A 14865-nucleotide genomic window follows, 5' to 3' on the forward strand; every position below is an offset into this window, starting at 1 on the left:
TCTCTATAGAACCCCTACAAATCAATTCCCATCCAAATGTCTCCCAAGTAATCAAACATGGCCGTTTGCTGTTTCTCAAACTGGAAAACTCTTCCAATGTGCTTATTAGGAGCACCTTTGTGTGTACCACCAACTTGAGAGTAAGCGCAGTACATGTAACCAGAGCAGTAACCCCATTCCTTGAACCATCCCTCCTTTGCTTCATCTTCGTCGTTCGGAAATGACATTTGCTGTCGAGACACAAAAGGAGGAATTATAGCAGCTCTTATCCGCATTCGACCGGTAAAGTAGCTCTTGAACTTCTCAACGGTATCTAAATTCGAAAAGCGAGTCTTTTTGTTGGCTTCTTTTTCGAAGTTCACGTCAGGTTTCGAGCAGAATTGGAAACCCAGATTGAACCATACAAGCGAATCATCCTCATCCAGCATATGCGCCGGATGGTTCAGGCATACCTCACGAGATGCTCTAGGTTCGCCAAATCTGTTCTTATTGTCAGTTTCAAGAGACAACTCTCCGATACCGGCAGCTGCGTAGTTATCAAACTCGTATTGTTCATCTCCATTAAGTGCAAACCCAAGCCAGATCAATTCTTTATCCCCGGCAGACCTTTGTGCCGTCGGTTCGTGGAGGAATAACTGCATCATAAAGAGAACCAGTGAGTAATGGAGGTTACGGTCGATCGTTACAACGCCCAGCTCCATGTAGTGCTCCATACCATCAAAGTATGCACGCTGCGTTGTGTAGTTCGATATGGGCATTAACCCAAACATCAGAGCTTCTACTTTCCCGGGGCTCATGGCTTTCATGAATTCTCCATCCTCAATTGGGCGATAAAATGAAGCAGTTCTGTCCTTGTAGAAGAACGCCCCCGTCTTTTTGTACTTGGGTTGATCGAAAAACCACAGAGGGGGTTTTACCAAAACGGTGTCTGCATCGAGCAACAAGAATTCCTCAAATGAGTTGAACGTGGTGGCCAAAAATTTATTACCAAACTTCTTGAACCTTTCGCGGTAGTTTTCGTCAATCGCCTTGTTCACGCTAACAAACCAAATTTCTTGTGCAGGTAATCCTACAGGGCGTCCTTTCTCGTCAATATTGCCAAGATACTCCTTGCTGAAACGATCTCTCACCGATTCAAACGTGGGTGGTAAATCCAACATTACATCTCTCGCAGCCTTGACAAGCCTTTGCTTGGAAGTTTCGGACAAATTATCGAAGTATACGATCTGAATCGGAAGGCGATTTTCCAACGCACGCAATAACCTCACTAAACTGATGGTCTCCTCGATGTGGAGATCTCCGATACTCAAGACAATACCTTGGCCATTCATTTTGTGCTTGAACTCATTCAAAAAACACAGCAGACGCTGGATCAGTGAATGCCAATTCTTCGACAGCTTTGCTTTCCGCAGTTTTTGAGCCGTACTGTTGGTAGGGGTATACTTTGGGACCAGGTCAATTTTGGCATAGTTTGGTGGCTCGAATTGTATTTTTCCATCCCATCTTTCAAAGATGGGAAATTCTCTCAGCATCCAAGGATATACGCGATTTTCGATCAACTTGCATGATTCGATCTTGGCAAACATGGAGTCCGAGGATGACAACGAAGGCTTCTCGGTTTTCCCTAAAAGTTTTCTTTGTCGGCTTACCATGTTTGAAGTGGCGGCGACATCCAATTCATTATCCAGCGTTACGTAGCACTTATTGAAAACTCTCACTGCACTCAAAATGTCCCCTATCTCTGCTTTGGTAATGTTTGTCTTGGCCTTCATCAACTCGAACTCCGACTTAGCAAACTCAAGGTATTGCTTGTCCTCTTTGAGAGGTTTAAACTCGTCAGCGTCTGGCTTCGGCAAATTCTTCACTTCTTTGAGAAACTTCTTCATCACGTCTTTGTTCTTGAAGAAATCAGCAAATTTCTGTTCTTTCCGGAAGTCAGTGTAAAATTTATGCTTAAGATTGATGGACCACGTTTTGTCTGAGGCAAACAAGTTGGAGAAGTATAAATCACATCGCTGTGAGAAATCGAGATTACCGATAATCAGGCCGGGTCCGTTGCGGCTGAATATATCATTGTACACTCTGGCATGTTGGTCAAATGAGGCTCTAGTATCCAGTTTGTTGAATACTGTAAATGATGAGAGGATCTCAGTGTTATTGACGAATGCTAACATTCGGTTGGTTTGGTGAGTCAGCTCACTCAACACATGCTTGGGGTCACTCTTATCTGGTTGGGTTTTGTGAACCTCGTTGTCGCTGGCTCGGAACTCGCTGAAGGTGTCATGATGAATTGATACCACCTGGGCATCATGATGAGTATATTGGGCAAACACATATAGGTTGACGATAGCTATCACAGTAAGCACTGCCAACCATAGATGTAACCTCCGTCGACTGAACACTCTTGACATGATCGTGACAACGAGAAGGGTAGGGATGCAGGCTAGAGATGGAACTGAGAATTGGAACGGGGCTTTTACCATGCATGATTCTCTGGAGGAACACAGATGCATCAAGCGCGACGACAATAGTGTCTTGTGAGGAGATACCTAATCAGCGCAAGTACTTCGGGGAGTGTTTACTCAACGTGGACTAAATGTAAATCAGTGAATCATCGTGAGTTTGATTCGTTAGGATCTGTCCAGCTCCTTTTTTTACGAAATCTTTATAGTTTATTGTTGCATGCTTACCCTCGCGACTAATAGTACCTCGTATCGCTACGTTCAAAAAGACTGCGGCGATTTCTGGAGACGATAAATATCCGTGGAAACCAAACTAGTTGAGGACGCGTGATGGCCGTGAATTTCAAATTTGATCGAGCATTGGTTGAGATTGTGCCATTAGATGAAGAGGCTGTGGAAGCATTATGCTTCATGACTACAAACCACTCGCATTCATTCCTGAGCAATCGTAGATTTCTATCATGAGCCAAGAATGGCGCTATTTTGTGAACACCACATGACCCTCGATTGTTGATCTAAGCAAGACTCAAAGTCAGATTTAACTATTGTTCGAGAGATTCAAGTCTAAACCACAAATGTGGGAATTGGGCTGGTTGTATACGGCTAGCAAACAAATGCTCGAGCGACAACTTGACCAACCTTGTTGATGAAGTTTACAGTCATCACTGGCTTTGTGTCTTTTCTCGTATAAGTTCAACTCGGCTTGGTATGAGGGAAAGATTCTATCGAACGACATTCACGCACCACATTAGGGTTACTACCCTAATTTTCGCGTTTCCACGTGATATTCGATTTCCATGCGCGCAATGCGACCAAATTTTTATTAGCGAAAAACTCTGAACCACCTTAATACAACCAATCAATCAGTATGTTACGCTGCCAAAGTGCGGAAATATTGTCTTGTTGAGTTGCCCTACCCTTAATCGATGTGTTGACCTTATTTTGTTTGCCTACTTCCACCCGGAAAGCCCTTTCTTCCCAGACAGATGGACATCGAATTTGCATCCTCGATACGGTTGTGACGATCGATGAAGGTATCATCGCCTCCAAGACATAATATTCCGTTCATCCCAAGACTCATCATCAAAATACTAACTATTTAGTGGCTCACGAATCGGTTTGGTACTCGCACCCCAGAAACTACGGTAAGGGCTCTAGACAATGCCGTGTGTGCTCGTCGCACTCCGGTTTGGTCAGAAAGTACGGCATTGACATGTGCAGACAATGCTTCAGAGAAAAGGCCACTGACATCGGCTTCAACAAGTACCGTTAATGTATTTTATAGAATATAGTAAGTAAAGGTAATAGGATATTGTTCTATATGACACTTGAGTAAGGCTGATGAAATAAATCGGGAGTAACTGATGTCCTATGGTTTTTGCAAATGACTACTACAAAATTCAAGTTGTAAAACTGATACGGAGACAGACAAGCTACTGGTGGTTCGATATTGCCCATTTATCGACATTCACTCTCCATAATAGAGGCAAACTTCCTTATGGGACATTGGTCTAGGGAACGAAATTATCAAATTTTTTGATATGGCAACTAGGTTAACTTGACAATTTACATTAACCTGTCGTGGCAAATGTTCCCATTAACTTTTTGATTACCGTTTATAGTGGCATCGCACTTTGTTTTATACAATCGCTAGGTCGTGTACCTTACCAAAACTCGAATGTGCAGGAGATTTTGACACATCGTGATTGAACTAAGTTAGGGTTGGATGTTGTCATTCGTACACTCATTAAAATTAATATTCATCTGATTGAGCCAGCTCAATCAAATATTACTATGCCAGTGACCTCTTACATCTTCGATGTCTATCCGTAGGATGAGCAATGATCTTAATAAAACAATCATAGTGATGAACAGAGCCATGCCCACGGGGACCACTGCAAATACAACGATTTTGTAAAAGTCAAAAAATCGTCTTCGTTTCTTTCCCTTGACATCGATATTGCTTGTGATAAAATTTTGGACAGTGTACAATAACGTTAAAGCGCAACTGATCAAAATCCATATGTGCAATCCATACGTGTAACCTTGAGCCAGGAAAGTCGACACTAAGTACAGCTCCAAAGCTATTAACATAATCAGCATCAGAAGTACACGGACAATAGCTGCACTCGTGCTATATGTCACAATCCATCTGACTAATAACCCATCGATCACAGCATAAGTCAAGAATGCGCTCACAATGCACCATACACCAGTCAAAAAATGCTCCAGCACTCGTGCCAGGGTTAGCGATGTGTTCAATATAGCCTCCAGGCTACCTTCATGGCCAAAAAAAACTTGTTTCCACAGTTGAAAAAGACCCCATAAAGGTGTAGATAACGAGATGTCGCGACATAGAGCCAACGCTGTATGTTGCCTAGCGTTCAAAAACTTAAGGCCCAATTGCTTGATCCGTTGCGCCCGTTCATTTTGGATGTGTTGCTCAGTTTGTGATATCCTCCGTGGTGAAGGCGGCACGTTGGCCACCAGGTTCTGCAGCAGCAGTGACAGCAGAGGTTCCAAAGTCATTGCCTGGGGTGCAACATATGAATGCCGCGCAACAGGCATGGCTGGTGCTCTCTGTACTCCCGAGCTGTGTTGTAATTGGCTGTCTTCGTAACTGGGAACCTCCTCCAGAGGATACAGTGGTGGGACACTCAGTGACACTCGCCTGTCGACGCCTGGCATCGCTGAAAGCGTCAGCGCTGATTGAGACCGGGGTAGATGGCTTTCATTGCTGATGCGAACAGCAGTAGAATAGTCCTCCTCCACCTGATGGGATTCAAGCGGTACATCGAATCGCCGTCGAAACGAGTCGCGGAGTCCCATTGCGCTATTCAAATGACCTCTTGAAAACGTTGAGAAAAACAACTTCCGAGGTGAGGATAATTGTCGTCACATATAAACGCAAGCACATAAGGCAATTTTAGCAGTGGGGTATATGGTGGGGAAATATACACAGTGATGCTATCTTCAAAGTCCACCAATTGATATTAAAAATTTTACGTTAGCCTTCAGAAAATGTCAGAATTAGTAGAGAAACTGAGTCGTTTGAAGGTATAATGGATGAACTGTCTGGCATCATCAACATAAATCTGCCCCACAATTGTTTCGAGTTCGGAGATGACAATGGTGATTTCGGTTACAAAACCGAATCTGTCTGAAGTGGTAGGTCATGCACACTAATCTACCAGGATAGGCTATTGTAACTTACACCGTGTGACCTTTGAACGTTAGGGTGTAAGTCATGACCCAGTTTCATTTCAAAATTTTAGTGGGTTACAGAAAGCTTAAGCCTTAACGGTGTTAGCTGACGTAATAAATCAGTTAGGGTATCTAATTGAAGAATTAAGCGGTTTCTAAAAGATATGTATTGAGGCGGCAACAAAATAATTAGATGGCTTCCAATTGTTGCGAGATTTCATCCAACTCAGACTTGGCGGCATTGTATTGTTCAGACAATTCCTCGTACTTGCGTTCCCATTCTTCCTTTTCGGATTCCAACGAAGCCACCTTTCTTTCAAGTTGTTCAGCCTTGATGTCGGTCTCTCTCAACTTTTCGGTAGTTTCCTTCAAGTTCTTGTCAGCTTCTTCAAGTTCTTCTTCCAAGACTTGGTTCTTCTTGGTGTAGTTGTCATTCGAAGTCTTAAGAGAGTGCGATTCATCAGCGGTGTGCTTAATCTCTTCGAGGTCGGTTTCAAGCTTCTCAACTTGTTCTTCCAAGACTTGGTTCTTTCTGGTGAGAGCCTGGATCTGGTGGTCCTTTTCAAGAATTTCTTGTTCAAGTTCCTTGACCTTTTCGGCGAGCTCATCAGCACGTTCTTGGTGCTTTTCGCCCTCCAACTTCAAGTTGTTCATTTTCTATAGTTAGTCATTGCCCTTGATTCCCTTATGTGTCTTTCAAATCGTGATCTCCGTGATCTCAAATGTGAATGATCCACATTACGTGTCATTCACTAATAGAGCCTGGATTGTAACGACGTCAATCGTGGTGAAGGAACGAGAGTAACAGTCGTTGCTAATCCAGACTCTGTAGCTAGTCTCCACAATGGATCCGGCGAATACTTACTTCCTTAAGCTTCTCCATGTTTGATGTATGTGTTAGTGGTTAGAAAAATCAAAACTAATGGTTGGGCGGTGCGTTTTTATTTTGACGATGCAGGTCATGAACAGCGAAGCATGATTTTGGCGACGGGCGAGCAGTCCACAAGATAGATGCTGAGCTTGCGTTTATTGTCAATGGCATAATTACCTAGCCTACAACACGATTGATATGCCTTTTCCACGTCTTCTACGCTGAAGCTAGAGTTGATCCATGCTTTGGAGATCACCCACCCACCCCCTAATTGGTAATTTTCAGACGCGCTCGATTTTATGACGATCACATATCAGGTGTCGTTAAACGATTCCGCGTCGTTCGGTGGTGCATAAATGATCACCACATCCATGTCACAGGCTGGAGATTGTCAGTATAGCCAGCATAATATCAACTCCTTGATTTTTTACAGCTCCAAGGGTGACGCGTCACCATGGATCAAACGCCACCAAAGTTGATTACATCACCATCGCGTCTACCTTGGATTCAAATCTGAAGCAGATGACAATTGCGATTATGTTAGTGAAATGAGTCCTAGGTTTAGCCACACGATAAAGGCATCACTAAAGTTATTGCCACATGCACCATGTAACCCTAAATGGATTCCTTGGGTTTATGGTTTATGCGGTATTTGACACAAAACCTCACACGGTACTCTTATCAGTTTTGAGTCAGTAATCACATACAAAGTCGTGTAACTGTGGGGGCCGTCCTCAAATTCTACCGTCCTTCAAAAGTTGGAATCTTGAAAGGGTGAATTTTCAAGTATTCGAATTATGCTACACGCTTGACAATGTCGCATGACTATAAAGCAAAATTGATCTCATTCCATGCAATTATGGGTGCTACCAACCTCGTTAATTTAGATGTTCCGCCGTAATATCATCGAGATACCTCTGAAGTGGGAACAAGGATGTTTCATCGAGCCAGCATCTCCAAGTAATTGCGCGCCCGCCTCTCTTTATCAAGTAGGATCCATTCTCTTCTCGGCCACAATTACATACTTCTGCTGTGAAATGAACCAGGAGGTGGCTCTTATTCCAATCCTTTTCGATAGATAGAGCACGTACTACTTGTTGGCCTACTCCCTCCCTATTGCTGTCAATCTATATATTTTGGTTAGGAAGCCCTCCTCTCGCTTAAAGCGGCGTCACCTGCACGTCGCCAATACATTTGAGCACAGAGCCAGCCACTTCAATATTGTCTCTCCACACATCCACAAGCAGTCTCGAGAAGATTTTTCGATACCGCACTCATCGTTGGCTGTTTGACCCAGCATGAATCCTCCCGTGATGCCAGGCTCATCCCTGGAACGGTCGACCATGCCACGCCACAATGAGGGTAACGATCAAGAAGAGATGCGGGAAAGTTCAACTGAAGACGTCTCACAGCGGGGAATTGAGACAGTTGCCGTCCATGACGAACGGTCGTCTGGCAATGTGGGCAACGTGACAACAGTCGTGGAGGCAATGCCTTCACCTCCTATGAGAAGTGCTTTGTTTGATCAGTCTTCGCTGATATATGATTCACCCCGACGAGTACTGGTTCCCAGTGGCTCACTGCATCCCATATTCGACACTCAACTGGAGGGGCTGTTTGAATTTCATACTACTCATACCGCAGTGATAGCCCGGAGACCAGAACAATCTCCTCGACTCAGTGTATCGTCTCTGAACTCGTCACGAAGTCCCCAGCTTTTGGAAAAACTGGAAAATGATCCCAAAAATGACGGTGATTCTCTTGTGCGTCCTCTTACTCTGTACCGTGAGCCAGAAAGACATACACCCACTGTTCGTGAAACTTCAGGAGAACCGCTGTCAGTGCTACCTGAGAGGGTTGATTTCCCGGAACCTCAGGTACACCTTCCAGAAGAGCCATCAGTGCCAATGCGACTGATTGAAAACACAACTGGTAATTCGTCCGATACCCCTTTACCACCACCAGATAGGCGGATTGTGGACCGGGATCCCCAAAGATTGCTGGCCCTGCTGAAACGTTTGCTGAAGGGAACCATGGCTGAAACACCACTTTTGGTTGCAGCGGAGAGGTCTCCTCAAATTACACATAACGGGTCCCCACCTAAAGACAGCCGGCTCGCCCTCCTCAATACAGAGAGCGGCTATATCCTGCCTTATCTGCTGGAGCTGCTCGGATCATCCAATTATGGCACAGCCGAGATTTTGACTCAAGTAAGAACGCCTCCAAATAACCCTGCTACGCAAGGATCTAAAAGAGTGGCTATAAACCCTTTCGATGTCTTGTATGAGTCAACCCTGAATCTCAATGGCAATTACCGTAACAGTACCACATCGGCGGAAACTCAATACCGTCGTGTTCAACTGGGGGTAGCACAAAAGACTGCGCATAGAAGAGTTATACTGGAGCTGGCTCCAGTGATCACCATTATTGATCCATCCCCACAGCGACAGGGACTGGTGATATCGAGACTGGCGACATTACGCAACCGTAATCTGATAAAGAAGCGTAATAAAATGATCAAAAAGAATGATTTGAAAAAAGCTGATGAATTCAATGGAAAGTCAAAGCCTACTAGTTGGCGAATCCGTATACGTCGGTATTTGTTTCCGATCCGTCGACAGAGCCTGTTAAAGTACCGTGCCATCAGAAATCAAAAGCCTGATTATAACACAGACGTTGAACTTGCTCGAGCGTTGTCTCGCACCAATGCAGCTAACGTGATCAAATACCTATTACCAAATGAAGCAGACTTCTACCGATACCACCAACTCTTCCGGGCGAACCCTTTACGCCAGTGTTCCAGGTACAAGGTGGTCACGGGTAAGCTGGGATATTACGAGATAGCACCGAAACCAGCGATGCAAATTCTGGCGCCACTTAAAGACTCCTTTCGAAAAAATGGCGAACCCATCACGGTGTCAAACATTAACTTGTATAATACCGTGTATCTGCGATATCGTCAGGAAGTCTTCAATGGTAACTATCAAACTGTACCGCAGTTTCAGCAGATCTTTCCGAATGATTTGAGTCTTCTACTGACTAATGAAGTGAATCGGGCTAATCGAACAATTCTACTCGAGTTATTGTTGAGACGAACGGTTGCCGCCAAAATCGAATATAGACTCAAAAAGTTTGGGATTCCACAGCGATCTGCTCTGTCTTCACTGGGTGATTCACTGCTTACAAAGCCCCATGACCGAGTAGGCACTGACACGTTCAAAGTTTCCGACGCGGGACCTCCACCATTGACCAAAGATAATGGATCAGATCTTAATGATGATGAAGATATTGAACTGATTAATACTGACGTCATTTTACAACACAATGCTGATTTGCTATCAGAATTGTTACCGCTGCCTCAACTTACTGAAGCTCTGAGTTTCGGTTTGGGCGTGTTAAAGAGTGGTCTGGGACCTAGTTTATTGCGACCTACAGTGCCACTGCCACATCTGTATGCTTTGGCTTCTGCTGAAAATTATCAAAATTTAACTGAACCGCAAAAACTTGCAAGTCGCGAGAGGCAAAAGGCAGGATTTCTTGACGATGCAGTAGCACGTCTGGGTTTGTATCAGTTGCGGCCGGTTCCGCGGCTGGAAGCCACTCTGTCATCACTGAGCCTGAAGTCTATTCTGCATGACCAAAATCTGATGCTCCGATTCATGTCACTGCTGAATCTCAGCAACTCCTCGAAGAAGAAATCGCTGGTGCTGACTGAACGAAGAACACTTGTTGACCTGGCGTCAAAAAAGACGCCACCCTTATCTTTGGAGATGCTGGATTACGCCAAGCTGTTTGAAACGGGTGACGAAGCTGTTGTGGCTGTGAAGTCTATAACTGATCGCCCAAAGTCCCATTCGCCTTTATCCTCGCATGCGTTGCACTCGCATGAGTTGCACATACTGTCGTCAGTGGAATACCGAAATCACTTGATGACACATGTCGTTGAGGAACCTCTGCGGGTGGAGATCAGACTGATGAAGGGACTGCTTATGGAAGCTCTGAGCACAAGATGGCTGGGACTGCAACAACTGGAGCTGCCTAATAGAAAGCCACAATTGGATGTTATCAACTCGAGCGAGTTGATTCGAAGTTACGAGATCTAATAGAGTAATACAGAGTTGACTATTTCTTCGATCACGGTGACTATGAACTTGAGGATCACAAAAGCTTCAGATGCTTGATATCACGTCTCAATCTGAACATCACCACTAAAATTAAAGCCAACAAGATAATTACAGGTAATAACACCCACCGGAATATTGTCAGTACTATCGCTGATTCCAGTTGCGAATCACCGAGGACCTGGGGAGGTTGTAAGTTTGCCAACTCTTCATGATGACTCATAAGCAAATCCATCTGCTTGGTCAAAGTATCAACTGTATGCTGATGCTCCCTAACCTCACCCACAAGTCTATCATTGAGCTCTTTAAATGCTCTGAGCATCTCGCTTTCGTATTTGACGATCTCTTGGCGAAACTCATTGAACTGTAAAGTTATAGCCAGTCCATCGGTGCCCAGTCCTCCGCTACCACTTGCAAGCTGTTGGACCAAGCTGTCGATTCGGTTTTCAAGGCTCAGTACGTGTGAGAGAATCTCTTTTAATTGAGGTTGAACCAATGAATCTTGGTGTTTCTGTTCTTGTTGCTGCTCAATAAATTGTCTTTGTCTTTCCAAGACTGACTCTTGCGGAGATTTGGCGTTTTGAGAAGCTACAATGGTCTTAAACTGAAGTTTAAGCTTTCCATCCTCGATCAAACCATGATCATCGATGGCGTCTTGTGTCAAGTGGTCCCAAACATTTAACTTGAAAATCTCATACTCCTCACTTGATCCCAGCAGTGCCGAAATCCCCAAATGCAATTTCTGTCCATGCGGTATAATGATTTTGTCTGTGCGGAAACATAAGTTATTGTCAATCTGCACCTTGAAGATATTTGTTGCTTTCGTGTAGGATATTCTAAGTGTGAAAGGAACCAGCGAGTCCAAGTAGTTGAATCGACATTCACCAAGAGCGTTCGCGGAACCAGGTTCAATGGGTGTTTGACCGTCGCCATTGAATATAGCCAAACCACGAATGTCAGCACCAGAATTCAATAAGAACTGAAAACCGTCAAATTTGGCGGGACCGCCATAGTTCGAAGTGTCAGTTTCACGTTTCGAAGTAAGCCACAACGCCAATCCATTTGTAGTGGCAGTGTTAGCAGAATCGGACGAAATTCCCAGAGTTCTGAAGGTGAGTTCCATAACCCATTCATTGTCAGTGTTTGCAAGCTCTTTTTCTTTCCAAATAGCCCCATTCTGTACTAGGAGTCGACCCTGATCATAGCGAATATCACCTGTCAGTCTCCAACCACTTTTGGTGATATCGTTGATCGAATTGACGGAAAATAAGTTCGGGAGTGACTGGGGACCTGGCTCATCATGAGCATACACGCCTGCCACCAATATAGTCGTAACAGCGGCGACTATCGGTGAGATCAATCGCATCAATCTGATATATCGACGTGTCTGTAATTCAAAGTCGCGAGGCACACATTTGGATCGCTTATGTAACCAGGCGATCGACACAAACGATCAAACTCGAGCACATGATGTACATAGCAAGGGACCCTAAATAGAAGGTTCAAAATTCGTACAATTCAAAAATGTACCATTGAAACTTCGAAATTCCTGAAATCAAATACAAATTATGATTAATATTCGAACACTAAAAAATCTTATACCTTCAATAATACACAATTCTGAAGTTCGCATGCTTTTTCACAAAATCCAGAAAATTTTCGTACGTCAATCTATTCTTTACAGTTGTAAGGTTCGAATTCGACTTGCGTATTTTGTAAAATTTTGAATCAAAGAATGGGACTCAAATACATTGCAATACATAATCATCGTTAATTATACATGTTTCATAGCTTCAGTTGTCTACGGTACTAGCGCAGAGAGCAGCGCCGACTCCCGAACCATCCTTGGCGATGCGCAAGTAGACCTTCTTGTTGAGACCCTTCAAAGCGTCAATCATACCAAGACCCTCGTAGACGCGATCTTGGAAACCAGGGTAAAACTCAACAACCAGACCATCGCAGCCAACTTCGAAATCTCTATCGTCATCCTTGTAGCGGTCCTTGACTCTTGAGACAATGGCAGCAATCGGAATTGAAGATAATAATCCAGCACGCTTAGAGATGGCACGAGTAATAGCTCTGATGGCCAATCTTTCCTCGAAGGTGGTAGTCAATCTCAACTCATTTTCAAGAATGAGACCCGACATTCTAAGTTCGGTGGAGTCGTCAATTTCAAGGTACAGCAAAACTTGAGAGTCTAACTGCCACGGTTCTTCCAAACGATGGGGAAGACTACCGCCACGTTCTTCCTTAAGCTTCGCAAATAATTGGCCATCATCAGCAAGGCACTTGAGGGTCACACGCAACAATTCACCGAGGAACATACCGGAAATACGCTTTTCAAAACGATGATAGCCCTTGTTAGCGGTTTCTGAATCGACAATAGTGTCAAATCTGTTGCTTGGCAATACTTGCAAAGTGTTGTCGAAGGAGCCCCATTCGGTATTGATAACCATGCCATTTCCTGGGACATCAATCTTTTTGATCTTGTCGGCCAGCTCAAAGTATGCACCATTTGTACCAGTACCGAAAATACACCCAATGACGGTATGAGCATTCGACTTGGAAATATCATTGGAGTAAGCTCTCAGTAATAATGTACCGACAGTGTCATTGGCAAGGGCCACAACATCAACAGGGGCGTCCAATTCATCCAATTGAAGTTGAAACAACTCAACAATGTCCTTACCAACGACGTTAGGCAAGTCGAAACCCTTAGTCCATCTGAGGAGGGTACCTTTGTCTAAAGCCTGTTGATTGACAGGGAATGAGAAAGTGAACCCAAGCTTTAAACGACCATCAGTAGCACACGAGTACTCGGCGTGGTGTTCATTCAAAAAAGCGCTAACTTTTTTGGCAAGATAACGGAAGAGCTCCAAGCCTTGATTACCCTTCATGAGCTCAGAGGGGATTCTCGATTTCGACTGAGTTAACGAAAAGGTGTGGTCGCCATTGAGTCTCACCGAGCACACTCTGAAGTTGGTACCACCAAGGTCACCAGCAAGGTACAAACCATTCTCCTTTCCCGTAGGAATTCGACTGACGAAGGTGGGGATCATGGGCATGCACTCTCTCTTTTGTTCCTTAGAGGTCAAACCTTCATCCATCAGCTTGATGAATGCATCAAAAGCATCACAAAGCAATTTCTTGTCGACGGCATAATCCTTTTCGACTTGGTCGATGCAAGCTTGAAGTTGGGAATTCATTCTGTGCTATATGGAGCTGACTCGAGACATTTTGTATCGCGCACCCGGAAAATAGCAAGCCGTTGCAGCCCGTGTACAGCGGGGAAGAAGAAGATGGATTATAACGCGTTTCAGAAACTGCAGAAGAGGCCTCGATCTCGAGGGAAAGTGCTTTAGCGAGAGTAACAAGTGATCACTGGGAGGTATTCTTACATAAAATTCGTCATTATCCTCGAAGCATTTGACGCTCTTCGTCGTCACAGATCTTGGTGAGCATTGGCTGCGTGGTGCTTTGAATAATTCAAGACAATTGCAACCCTAAATCTATATTTGTGAGAATTCTATTTAATGATTGGCTATCATATTTACAACGAGATACATTATCATGGCGCTCCGTGTCCAAGGCATTAGTAAGTAATTTGTCAGGCGCAAGCGAATTCTCGAGGAAGTTGATGTTATGCACGGAATCCAATGGGGATATAAGTCACGCAAGAATGGTTATCTTCACTAAACATCAAAGCAGCCCCGACCATCCATTCTATGGTTCACATTTAGTTTCATAGATGCACTCATATCACGAACGTAATGAAGTTGAAAATTTCTACAGCAAAAACGTCGATACCAAATTTCATGCTGCGGCCTTCAAATAATGGAAAGGCTAGAGGTCAAAAACTTATTGTGGCTTTTTGGAATAATGGGAGAAACTATATATCTCACACACATAAGCGGGAAGCCTTGTCTTGATAAATATCTTATTGAAAAACCTGAAGGTACGTTCACGCACGAAAGAGGCCGCCTTGAAGTTTTGGCTTCAATTGCCGGGGCACCTGTATATAGATTTTTCGGCGAATATCATTCCATTTATTTGAAAACCAGTGACAACTATATGGGGAATGATTACATACACGAGTAGTTCCAGGGATCAACCGCATCATATAAATACTTGACCAAGTTTTGTTTATATATCATTCTGCATGGTGTGGAGTTATATGGTTTCCACACGTAAGGTTGCATACTAACAC

The 14865-nt window shown here is 44.0% G+C and overlaps 6 protein-coding genes across 6 annotated transcripts; 1 reads left to right on the forward strand and 5 right to left on the reverse strand. All coding sequences in view use genetic code 12, as the record gives it.

Moving 5' to 3' along the window:
* Positions 1–14: 14 nt before the first annotated feature.
* DIURU_004567 (alpha-mannosyltransferase) lies at positions 15–2411 on the reverse strand (the record flags this gene model as incomplete). The annotated part of the gene is made up of 1 exon (XM_034157454.1): positions 15–2411. The coding sequence occupies one exon, from the start codon at positions 2409–2411 to the stop codon at positions 15–17; it is 2397 nt and encodes a 798-aa protein (XP_034010648.1).
* A 1833-nt stretch (positions 2412–4244) lies between these two features.
* DIURU_004568 (uncharacterized protein) lies at positions 4245–5291 on the reverse strand (the record flags this gene model as incomplete). Its single annotated transcript, XM_034157455.1, has 1 exon — positions 4245–5291. One exon carries the CDS (start codon positions 5289–5291, stop codon positions 4245–4247), a length of 1047 nt encoding a protein of 348 aa, XP_034010649.1.
* Positions 5292–5855: 564 nt separating this feature from the next.
* Positions 5856–6320, reverse strand: TPM2 (tropomyosin; the record flags this gene model as incomplete). Its single annotated transcript, XM_034157456.1, has 1 exon — positions 5856–6320. The coding sequence occupies one exon, from the start codon at positions 6318–6320 to the stop codon at positions 5856–5858; it is 465 nt and encodes a 154-aa protein (XP_034010650.1).
* A 1515-nt stretch (positions 6321–7835) lies between these two features.
* On the forward strand, positions 7836–10640 carry DIURU_004570 (uncharacterized protein; the record flags this gene model as incomplete). Its single annotated transcript, XM_034157458.1, has 1 exon — positions 7836–10640. One exon carries the CDS (start codon positions 7836–7838, stop codon positions 10638–10640), a length of 2805 nt encoding a protein of 934 aa, XP_034010651.1.
* Positions 10641–10695: 55 nt separating this feature from the next.
* On the reverse strand, positions 10696–12024 carry EMP46 (Emp46p; the record flags this gene model as incomplete). The annotated part of the gene is made up of 1 exon (XM_034157459.1): positions 10696–12024. One exon carries the CDS (start codon positions 12022–12024, stop codon positions 10696–10698), a length of 1329 nt encoding a protein of 442 aa, XP_034010652.1.
* A 427-nt stretch (positions 12025–12451) lies between these two features.
* GLK1 (glucokinase) lies at positions 12452–13864 on the reverse strand (the record flags this gene model as incomplete). The annotated part of the gene is made up of 1 exon (XM_034157460.1): positions 12452–13864. The coding sequence occupies one exon, from the start codon at positions 13862–13864 to the stop codon at positions 12452–12454; it is 1413 nt and encodes a 470-aa protein (XP_034010653.1).
* Positions 13865–14865: the final 1001 nt, after the last annotated feature.

Source organism: Diutina rugosa (assembly GCF_008704595.1).
Source record: "Diutina rugosa strain CBS 613 chromosome Unknown scaffold29_size158811, whole genome shotgun sequence".
Lineage (NCBI taxonomy): Eukaryota > Fungi > Ascomycota > Pichiomycetes > Serinales > Debaryomycetaceae > Diutina > Diutina rugosa.